This window comes from Acipenser ruthenus, chromosome 3, assembly GCF_902713425.1.
Source record: "Acipenser ruthenus chromosome 3, fAciRut3.2 maternal haplotype, whole genome shotgun sequence".
NCBI classification, from domain to species: Eukaryota; Metazoa; Chordata; class Actinopteri; order Acipenseriformes; family Acipenseridae; genus Acipenser; species Acipenser ruthenus.
The window spans coordinates 106,387,745-106,398,941 of record NC_081191.1 but is presented as its reverse complement, the minus strand read 5'-3'; the positions used below and the strand labels follow the sequence as shown (position 1 = coordinate 106,398,941).

At 46.4% G+C, this 11,197-nt stretch overlaps 1 protein-coding gene across 1 annotated transcript; it reads left to right on the top strand.

Moving 5' to 3' along the window:
* The first annotated feature begins 987 nt into the window (after positions 1 to 987).
* LOC117394639 (zona pellucida sperm-binding protein 2-like) lies at positions 988 to 10,965 on the top strand. The gene is made up of 23 exons (XM_059020691.1): positions 988 to 1,094; positions 1,462 to 1,512; positions 1,749 to 1,841; positions 1,915 to 2,039; positions 2,149 to 2,292; positions 3,016 to 3,093; positions 4,175 to 4,345; positions 4,477 to 4,573; positions 4,845 to 5,068; positions 5,411 to 5,564; positions 5,727 to 5,935; positions 6,063 to 6,180; positions 6,978 to 7,180; positions 7,441 to 7,558; positions 8,045 to 8,214; positions 8,537 to 8,634; positions 8,883 to 9,016; positions 9,132 to 9,179; positions 9,338 to 9,521; positions 9,769 to 9,886; positions 10,147 to 10,234; positions 10,344 to 10,442; positions 10,831 to 10,965. The coding sequence occupies exons 5-23, from the start codon at positions 2,227 to 2,229 to the stop codon at positions 10,944 to 10,946; spliced, it is 2,493 nt and encodes an 830-aa protein (XP_058876674.1). The 5' UTR covers positions 988 to 1,094; positions 1,462 to 1,512; positions 1,749 to 1,841; positions 1,915 to 2,039; positions 2,149 to 2,226; the 3' UTR covers positions 10,947 to 10,965.
* Positions 10,966 to 11,197: the final 232 nt, after the last annotated feature.

Here is an 11,197-nt window from a genome sequence, read left to right as displayed (position 1 = left end):
AACCACAATTCAATAATACAGCAGGTAATAGTGATAGTTACATCAGGATATGATTAAATAGTGATAGTTACATCAGGATGTGATTAAATACAAAGTACTACAGGTTAAAAACTTGGCAGATTACAGTATTCTGAAGTACATGATTAAATGCAGTAAAATAGGGGCTGATAAGCGCAAAATAAAGCACATTTACATGAAGGGTGATAGTGTCCCAGGATACAAACAGAGGAGTTCTACCGGTGCTCTTTGAAGAGGTGAGTCTTAAGGAGGCGCCGGAATGTGGTCAGGGACTGGGCAGTCCTGACATCTGTAGGAAGGTCATTCCACCACTGCGGAGCAAGGGTGGAGAAGGAGCGGGCTTTGGAGGCAGGGGAGCGTAGCGGTGGTAGAGCCAGTCTTCTAGTGCAGGCGGAGCGGAGCGGTCGAGTGGGGGTGTAGGGAGAGATGAGGGTCTGGAGGTAGCTGGGTGCAGACTGGTCAAGGCATCTGTAGGCTAGTACAAGAGTCTTGAACTGGATGCGAGCGGTGATCGGGAGCCAGTGGAGCGAGCGGAGTAGTGGAGTAGCGTGGGCGAAGCGAGGCAGAGAGAACACTAGGCGGGCAGCAGAGTTCTGGATGAGCTGGAGCGGACGGGTGGCGGACGCAGGGAGGCCAGCCAGGAGGGAGTTGCAGTAGTCTAGGCGGGGTTGCAGTAGTCTAGTCTAGGCTAGACATTGTAAAACGGTATAAATTGCACCCTACTTAGCGCTACTGTATTATGTGTATTTATATTATTAAATACCGTTGTTGTAATCAAAACCCTCTGAAGATTAACCCAACACTCCTCGGCTTTGCCTCGGGAGGGGGCAAATGATAAACACGCTCCTATTTGTCAATAATTAAGATCATTCCAATAAACGGATTATTAAACTCAGGTGCTGCCGCCCCGATTGGATGCAAGCTAATTCAGGCGACTTTATAATCCTGTAACCAGTCCTACTCTAGCAAGCGAGTATATCGGTTTCTTTATTATAAATACACGCTGTGCAGCTTGTGGGTTGGTTGCTGGCTTTGGCACGAAGGATGGGTGTAATGGATTGTAAACTCCTTTTAGGGTGAGTTTGATGTGTTATAGTGTTTGGTTTGTTTATGTCTTTAATGGCTACGCGGTTTTAGATGCTTGCGTTATTACTATTATTATTATTATTATTATTATTATTATTATTATTTCTTACCAGACGCCCTTATCCATGGCGAATTACAATCATAAGCAAATACATTTCAAGTATCACAGTACAAGTAATAATACAATTAAGAGCAAGATAAATACAATGATTTTGCGTTACTGTATTTCATTTCTATATGTTTTGTTCTTGCGTTGCCGTGTAAAGGTATGCAGTGTCTTGAGTACACCCGAGTTTGTGTAGGATACAGCGTGTGTCTGAATAACACTTCTTGCATGCATTTTTTTCATCCTCAGAGTTGTGCTGTGTATGCTGTTACCTTTGGATGCGAAGGCGCAAGCGCCACCAGGTAAGTGGCGTTTATTTAATTATGTGGTCTTTTGTAGCTGCCACTTGACCTGCTTAAACGGGAAGTTTGTCTGAAATGTTACAAGCTGTCTCTGCCCTAGCACGGTCTTGCTCTTAAAAGCGCACTGTATTTGCCGTATAATCAACGTTGTTTTCGTTATTAAAACCGGTTAGTTCTCTGAATTAGTTATTGAACCACTGCAAGTGAGAGTAAGTCTCTCGCCTCTTTGCCCGCAGGGACCTTTGTTAATGAGTGTCGGGACCGATACTTCTGGCTGACGACGAAAAGAAGCTTCCTAATTGGAGGGAACTTTCGCTTCGATATCATTGGTAAATATGATTTGATCGGTAACTTGTATTTGCAGGATGCCTCAACATCCAATTAAGCCTTTTTTGTGTTTAGGTAACGACGGCATTCACCCTCTGGACGATAGATACGCCGCATCCTGTGGTTTTACCTACTCTGTTAATATCCCCGGCGACCTGATATTCAGGGCTTCTTTCTTTGCTTGTCACGTCTCCAGCAATGTGAGTCCTGTGCGGTCGCACTTCACACGGCCAGCTCCGTATGTATGGCAACATTATTACAAGCGACAGTGTCGCCTTGTAAACTGATGGCTTTTCTCTCTTTTTTTAGAGTGATTCGGAGTTTAGCTTGAGGTTCCGTTTCGTTCGCATCGACCAGTTCAGCAGAGAGACTTAATACCCGTTCTCTATGACGTGCAGTACTACCAAGCAGTGGTACCCCCGCGAAATCGTCTGTGAAGAGAACTACATGGAGGTAAGACCTCTCCAGTCCTGGGTTTGACCTGTACTCCCACTAGCTATAATACATTGCCCACAATAATGCCTCACCCTTTGGTCCATTATCCTTCTGCAGATTCTTTTCTTTTTAAACTACCTTTCTGTGCCACTGTGGTACCAGTTAATAAAACAATACTTTAATTCAACCAATATTTCCCCATATCTTATTTTGTCAACATGTTGCAACTGAAACTGGTTTAGGACAGAATACCAAACAATAATTGAATTACAAGTATTGTAGAATCTCTTTGGAAACCTATGTGTGCTTTATTTGGATTACAAATCCAAATTGGTGTGCATTGCCTCTTTGCTTCCCATATTTGTGCCTTTTATTTACAGCATTAAACTGAAGGTTTTTCACTAGTAACAATACACAGTATCTGGATGTGTAGTCCTCTACCAAACCCAGTAAACAAATGCAACCTGCCACTGTTGGTGTTGCTAAACTGCAGTGTCCATGATTGTTTACAGTTGTACCTTGTACTCCTTCAGAAGCTTGTATCAAATTCTCAGCAGACTTATTGCTGCATGGCTTAATTCTGGCTGGTTGTGACTTCAGAGCCCAATACCTCTATCGGGGTTCCTCTTGGCTGATCTAGCCATGTACTTCTCAGAAGTGACGGGCTGCTAGATCATCTTTAAGCTATAGGGAGGTCTGAACCTAAATGATTGTATAACATTATCCCCTTGTCATCTTTAGATATCTGTAAGGAGAAATGTGCCAGTTATTGCTCAGGAGGGGATGGATACTGAAGACTGGCAAGCTGCTCTCCCTGCAGTAAGTTAAAAGACACACTGTTTGTTTACAAGCTGCTATCCAGCTCACAGTAGCATCTTGCTGTGAGCAGGACTATTGGCTTGTCTTTCTGCAACCTGTCCTAGATTTCCAACTTAACAAAAGGTTTAGTTCATGTTAATATAAAATGATTGCTGTTTGATGCAAATGCTCATTCATTATATATATATATATATATATATATATATATGGCAGCATGAGCATCAAATGTGTCTCTCATATTTGGGTAAAATGCACTATATCTATTTGAAAAAGGACTTTGTCTCGCTGCAGTGACTCTACTGTGCTGACCAACAATTGATATTTTAGCATCTGATGTTTATTGGGGGGGGGGGGGGGGACAGGGGATACTGCAAGTCACAGGCTAGCATGTGTGGCCACTGTTGGAAGCAGTATGCATGCTTTGCACCAGGTTTCGGATGTTGTCTTGTGGAATCCTGGCCCATTCCTCTTGTCATGCCTGGATAAGCATCTGCCTGTTCAGTGGTCTCCGAGCCCTAGAAGCCACAGGCCGCCCAAGTTCATCGCACAAATGTTTAATTGGGCTTGGGTCTGGGGAATAAAGGCATCCATGGCATGACTCTCCCATTGTGCAAGAAAGCTGTCGTGACACGAGCAACATGTGGCCACTCCTGCAAGACCATGCACGTTGGCCTATTAGGATGGGCTTGCAAGAAGGGCACCAAGTGAAGCCTTGGGACTTGATCAACGTATTGCTGTGGAGTCCTGTTTCCATCAATCCCTCACTGGCAGCGGAGTTCTGTAGCAACTAGACCATCACACTTGGACCTCCCCACCGATTGGTCTCTTGTGCACAACCGTGTCCCTAATTGGGTGTATATGAACTGCCTATGTTTCAGTCCTAGTTTGTCTTCTATGCAGGCTTGTGACTTGCTGCTAATCTATGCAAGTGTGAAATGTCTTTTTAAGCTTCATAACTTGTCTAGCTAAAATCACTCTACACTTTCCCAGTCAACTTGGCTTCTTGCCTCCTACCCCAGTCCCATAAAACCAGACTAGCCCCTAGACCTTCTGACCAGCTGCTGTCTCTCCTGTGTTCCAGGCCCAGGAAGCTATCCTGTCAGTGTGGCAGGTTGTGTTCCACAAGACCGGACAGCCAGCAAAATCCATGAATGCCTCCGTGGCCCAGTCTCGGGGCTACATGATCAACTCCACCTCCAGTAGGATCCTCTTCCGCTCGCCCTATAACATGCCGGAATCAGAAATGCTTACAGTAAGACCTCTCCAAAAGCACTATTAAAATATCGGGTTCTGTTTTTAGCAGAGGTCCATATTGCTCCATCAGTGTCTCCAAGCACACTTGTATTGCTTCTGTGCCTGTGAGTTCATGCCATGTTCTTCCAGGTTAATGGAATCCAAGTGGAAGCAATCCGGGCAACTGTCTTCTACAAGCAAAGGTGGATGCTGCTATTGGTGGACACTTCTGCTGCCTGTACCAAGAGTAAGATCTAAAGCTTGGGTATCTTGCCATGGTCCAGAGGCCATGTAAAACGACTGCCATGGTGTGGTCCTCTTTTTTTAACTGGACAATTACTAGTGCAGTTACTTCTACTAGGTTACAAAAGGAACATCTCTGCATGCTAGCACTACAGAATTCTACAAACAAGGGCCATGATCATGGCCATATTGATTGCCATCTGCTTGCACTTCCTTTTATACAGAAATTCCTAATGGATACAAGTTTTTAAATCCAACTGTCTTTTCCCTCCTAGATCTTGGCACTTTTGATGGTACACATTTGGCTTGGGTTGCACCCAGAGTCCTCACTCCACTGGTCCTGCATATAGAGAAGTTCCAGGACAAGGGTATTGCCATGGGTGTGGAGGGGGAGCTGCTTGACCTTGCCACTATCCAGAGACGGCACTATGAACTGAAAGTCAATGAGACCTTCATAGGAATCTCTGTTCCTTATGGCGCAGAGGGTGGCTACCTGAAGGTAACGGGCGGGGGGGGGGGGGCAGGGGGGGAGTTTAGCTCTGGCGTTCCTTCACTGACAACCAGGCAGGTTCTGGATGTGTTGCAGACTCTCTCTACCCCCTAGATTGCGTGCCCTTGGTGTTTCTCTAGATAAGCACTTTGACAGTACACCTGCTTCCGATATCCCAGACACCTGGGAAATGCTCCCGTGGCAGAGTGAAGTTTAGCTGACCCTGAGTAAATCCTGGTTTTAATCTACACGTTGGCCAGTGACCCTTCCTTTCCAGCCTTGGTTCTGCATGCTTTTAATGGAGTCCACCTCCTGCTTTACTCTTGTGACCATGCCCTTCTGTCTCTTCAGAGTCGTGTTATAAATAACCAGTACAACCGGATCTACGCCATTGACCTGTACCTTGAGCACCAGTGGGCAGATGACCTGTGGGAAGCGACCCAGCACCGTTCTTTCAAGCCAGTCCGCACCCCCTCTATTGCCGAGACCCCCTTTGTCGTCAACAGTGAGTACGCTGCCTGCTTTCCAGCATGGCATTTAATGGCCTTGCTGTGGTGCCAATGTGTAATGCAGTGGGGGACGCCCTGGACTAAAACACTAGCCCTGGCTTTAAATCTGTAATGCAAACCCTCCTCCATCTTAACCTCCTAAATGCCTGTGTTTGTAGATACCATCCCAGCAGAAAAGGTCTTCACAGTGACCCTTGGCATCTTCAACCCTGATGTTGAGCTGAAGAACTTCACCATCAATGGGGTTCCTCTGACCCTTCCTGAGGCCATCAACCAAGGCATTGTGCTAACTGAGGTCCAGCACCCCAATGGCACCAAGTCTTTTGTCCTGAAGGTCCCCTTCACCCACCCCCTCATCCCACAAAAGGTAGGGATGAAAGCATGCCTATATGTTGATGGATCGAAAAGCTTAAGACCCAAGCTGTACCGGTCTATTCTCCAGTAACAGTCAGCAACTGTACTGCTTCTTTACACCATTTGTTGTTCTCTGGCAGTATATTGGCAATGGTGTGAGGGAGTTCACCTTGAATATCAACTACACCTTGAACATCATCCCTGAGAATGCGCCTTATTTCCACCCTGCAACCATTGTGTGTCAGATTAAGGATGTCGGTAAGTATTGGGGCTGGGAAGTGTCCCTGAGCACTGACTGATTAGACCAGGGGTGTCAAACTCTGTTCCTGGCGGGCTACAGTGTTTTCTGGCTTTCGTTCCCCCTGAGCTCTCAATTATTTTATTTCTTGGCAGATGCCCTTATCCAGGGCGACTTACAATCATAAGCAAATACATTTCTTGTGTTGCAGTACAAGTAATACAATAAGAGCAAATTACTTAATGGGTCTAATCATGATTAACTGGACACATTCAACACTTCTCTTCAGGCCTCAATGCTTCATAGGTAGTGTACCTTGAATCCAGAGCATTTCTAAAACCCTCAACTGTAAAAGACCTTAATGTTTGATAATTTAACAAATTACATCAATTGTTAATTGAGAGTTTTGGCATGACGACCCTCGGGCTGGAGTTGACATCCCTGGACTAGACCAAGTCTCTCAACCAAAGGATTGGTGCACTGGTTGTGTGCCCACCCAGGGAATTCCATCATGAAGGTGTCTCACCTTTTTTCAATTGAGCTAGTTTGCAAGCTCTTGAAAGCCTCCCGGAAATGCTTGCTGCTAGCATGCTGTCACCTTTCTTGGGATTTGCATACACCTCCCACACTAACAAATATGCACCCCTATTGGCACTTGCTGTTTGAGAGAAATGATGTTCATTAAAGCACTGCTGCCCAAAGAAGACTGCCAGCACTCTGCTGAAGCTTGAACTGTTGACGCCTGACCATTACTGAAGGTGTGGTTGGTAGTTTATTGGCATACACTTCAGGCTCTTGACTGTTCTCTTGCCTCCAGTACTTCCTGTGATCAAGGGCTCTTGTACTGAAAAGAGCCTAGTCTTTGAAGTGACGCGTGGGAACATGGACCACCTCTGGGCCGTGTACATTGAGAAACACCAGCTTACCTCTGAGCTGGCGGCTCAACGGGGCTACATCCTCACCAACCAGACCAAGTTTATTCTAGAGGTGCCGCTCTTCAGTATCGGCTGCATCTATGAGGTACACATTTCTGGGGGCCATTAGGAATGTACTTGGCAGAGCCTCCCTAGAGGCTGAACTGGGTGTTTTGTAGGATTACATTCTCGTTCTGCGTTTGAGGTGTTTTTTTTTCCTTTGTTTAGGTGTGTGTGTGAGCAAACCTGAGCCTTGTTAAATCTGTAGTTCTCCCTGCATGACTAGGTTGGAAAGCCTGCCCCTCTGTTGGTGTGCCATCAAACTGGGATGTTTTTTCCAGTGTCGCTTGTCTCCCTCTTTTCCAGGATATCTCTCTCCGAGGCCTCTTTGTTCGAGTAGAACTGACCCTAATCAATATTGGGACACTCTCGGCAGTGCTGTCAGCTGTACAGCGCTGTCAGTTTCCTACCAAGCAGCTGCTAGGTAAGTAGCTCCCCAAAGTGGGCTTGACTTTCTGTCTTGGTGCTCTGCACCTCCCTGCTTCCATGCCTTGCCATTTTCTACACGTGTTGACTAAACAATTTCTAACATATGCTTTAGTCGTATTCCTGACTCCTTCTCCATTGCTGTAGAGAGTATTCCACTTGATCGCATATTGCTTGCAACAATCCGTAGTGCCACTTGCCCAACTTCTAAATGGTCTACCTGGCCTCTTGGTCTGCGGTCAGGTCTCTATGCATATTGGTGAAGGCTTCTACCAGTACCTGCACCACAGTGTGATCCTTTAGTATTCGGCAGGCTTTGTTTGACCTGAAGCAAAATTAATTCTACAGGGTCCCGCAGCACTTTTGGCCATAGCTGTAGGTATCGTCTCGAGGCCACTTGGTACACGATTTGGTGTGGCAATCTTGAACTGCTTCATGCAGCAAGTTCTCATGGAATGCTTCAACTTCACCCCATTCTCTTCAGTGTGCATGCCTAATGGTGTGATGACGGTGGTGGCTGTCACCATGGAGCCCATACCAGTAGTGGAACCCAGCAAGACCACCCTGCTGGATAAGACCTGCAAACCCAAAGAGTTTGACTCGACCAGGGCTCTCTTTACCTTCAGTGTCAACACGTGTGGGACCAGGAGCAAGGTGGGTTTCCTGCATGGTGCTGTAGACTCGTGCAATAGCCCTTTATACAGGTCTTGTATTGGTGGACTGTACTAGATGCAATACGTATCCCTAAAAGTGCTGTGGACTAGCCTTGCATGTCTGCCCTAGTAAAGACTACAAGATTGCTTCCCCTTGAACTGTTTTTAAAATTGCATGTTTGACAAGTGACAACTCCTGTTGGTGTGTCTTTTTTTAAATGTGCTATTGGCATACAGATTTCTTTCAAATGGGGCTGCTATTCTAATTTCTAGTAGTGGGTGGGGGTGCTTTGTACTAATGGCTTGATATGGCAATGTTTCAGATTGTGGAGAACTACCTGATCTATGAGAATGAGGTGGTGTATACCAGAGCGCTGTTCCCAGCCAATGCTCCAGTCATCACCAGGGACTCTGAATACAGGTGAGCATGAGGAGTCCTGCACTTCTAGAAGGCCTGAAATGGGCCTACACTGGCACCTCTCGATACTGACTTTGTAGACTTGGGGCATGCTGCCCAATAGATAATGGTATACTTCCTGTGAAGATTTAACTCTGAAGGAACCATTTTCCAAATTGGAAGTAATGTGTTTCAACTGCATTTTAAAGACCTTGGTAGACTTATCCAATACTACTCCAATGAAGTGGTTCTGTGCAACGTGTCTCCTGTAGGCTGACCATCCGTTGCCGCTACCCCCTCAATGACACCATGAAATTGCTAGCTGAAAGGAAGGCTGTCCCTGCCCCCTACTCTAAAAAAAGTCTTGGATCCCTGGAGTTCTATCCTTACAGCTCTGAGCAGAGAGGTATGGCTTCTAGTGCCTAGTTTTAACTTGCCCAGTCCCGGGACAGTGTTGGTCAACTTTTATCCTGACTACCAGTATCCACCTACTACTATGACTCCATTTCTTGATTTCCCAGGCCACAAAGCCAGAGACGTTCTGAATCTGAAGTCCCGTCTAGCAAGAGGTTGGTACCTGGTACACCCCTTCATACCCACCTACCTTTAATGGCCAGGTTCTGTAGTCTTTCATCCATAACCCACCAGGAATGGTGTTTATACACGTGAAGTGCTTTAAAAGCATAGCAGTGATGGGTGCTCCGTCAACCTTTCTCCTTCCCGCCAGATGTGACCTTCTCCCAGTTCTATCGGGAGTTCCCAGTGTCCAAGTCTGGGCTGGAGCCCTTGTTCCTGGAGGTTGTGCTCCTCCACCACCAGAACCTGGCTGACCACCTCATCCTGCGGGACTGCTGGGTCGCAGAGACCCCTGAACTGGACGCCACCCCTCAATGGGACCTGGTCACTGACGGGTAAGGGGGTGGGGGTGACGAGAGTAAGCAGGCAGATGGTGTTGCGCTGGAGTTTTATTGTCATTTATGCTAGCTTTTAGGATGTGCATGTGGGAACTGCATGTTTAATACACTAGGAAGTCTCTTTTGGAGGCTTCCAAATGTGCTAGGATGCAGTAGTTTCCTAAAATGAATACCTCTGTCCTGTACTTCATGCCACGAAACCCAGTGTGCGATTGCCTCCAATGTCGTCTCCTCCTTTCTGCAGCTGTCTGGTCAGTGGTGACTCCTACAAGACCCGGTTCCACCCAGTGTCTGCCAGCCCTCTCACAAAGAGGCTTGAGGTCCAGGCTCGGTCTGTTGCAAACCATGCCCTGTGGCAACAGGTTGGTAACTTTTCAGTGAGCTCAACCCGAACCTTTTGATCTGCATTCTTGCCCTCGGGTTAATGCATGTCCATTTACTCCATGTCAAACGATAGTTTAAACCTCCATCCAGACCCTGAAGTGGCTCCCTAGTTAAACTGGTGTGGAATGACTCCAAGGTTAGAAATGGGCAGTCCTGCTCTAGAAATGGCTTTCTATTGGCTGGCTGTGTATTTGACTGAACTAGGGCTCTAACACTGTCTGACCTTCGTGTTTTGCAGATGTATTTCCACTGTCTAGCTCTTGTTTGTGCTTCTGGGAAGGCAGGTGTCTGCAATCAGACCTGTATCGCTGGAGACAAGAGATCAGGTAGGCAGGGTGTAGGACCTCTCTTGCAGTGGATGATACCCATTTGTATGTTCTATCGACTCCCAATTGCTCCTTTTTGGATCCAACTCTTTTGGGGTATGTCTTCCAGCCCGCAGTGTTGAGCTGGCTGACTCTGTCAAAGGCTATATTTCTGCTGGACCAGTCCAAATTGTACCAGAGGGGGAAGTTGCCAGTGTTCAAGCAGCCGGTAAGCAGTAAAGCACCAAGACACTAATCCCCTGCCTGCCCTGTAATTGCGTTCCTTTGCATGGTGACGGAGAAGGTTAGGAAACTGCTGCCATTTTGGCTCCTGCATAGTAAGCTTTGTGTATTGCACCAAAGGGGAATCTGGAGCCAATATGGCACCTGCAGGGGCTGTGGTTTTTCTAGACCTCTTCTGTTGCAAGTTTTAGCCAAACAAATGCTTGTCCCAGGCACGCTACATAATGTAACCAGTAGCTGTGCTTTCAAACTAAGCCCTCCAGGCTAACTAGCTCTGCCTCTTGTACCCAACACTTGCATCTCTTCCCCAGTGCACACATTGGGTATTGTCTAGCTTCCTCAGGGTCCTAATGCTTGCCATTGTCTGCTTTCAGGTGCGACTCCTCCTCTGGTCCCCTATATTCCAGTCTTGGGTGTTGCAGTGGGAGTCCTTCTACTTGCTGTTGTAGTGTTTGCTGCCAAAGCTATGAGATGTTGGGTTTCTATTTAATAAAAATCTTTGACTGAAATTGTTTCGTGCCGTTTAGCTTTCACATTTTCATCTATCAATGGATCTGAATTAACTGGGGTATTGGATGGCTAAAATGATGCCTGCAGCCTTATTCAGCTAACATTTGAATGTCCTTTTTCAGTAGCTTGCTTTACCATGAGAGGATTCTGCTGTTGGTTCACTAAATGATGCTTTTAAACCTTTTGGTTTTCAGCCATGAAGTGAAGAGGGTTTGCAGTGAAACTTGTGTG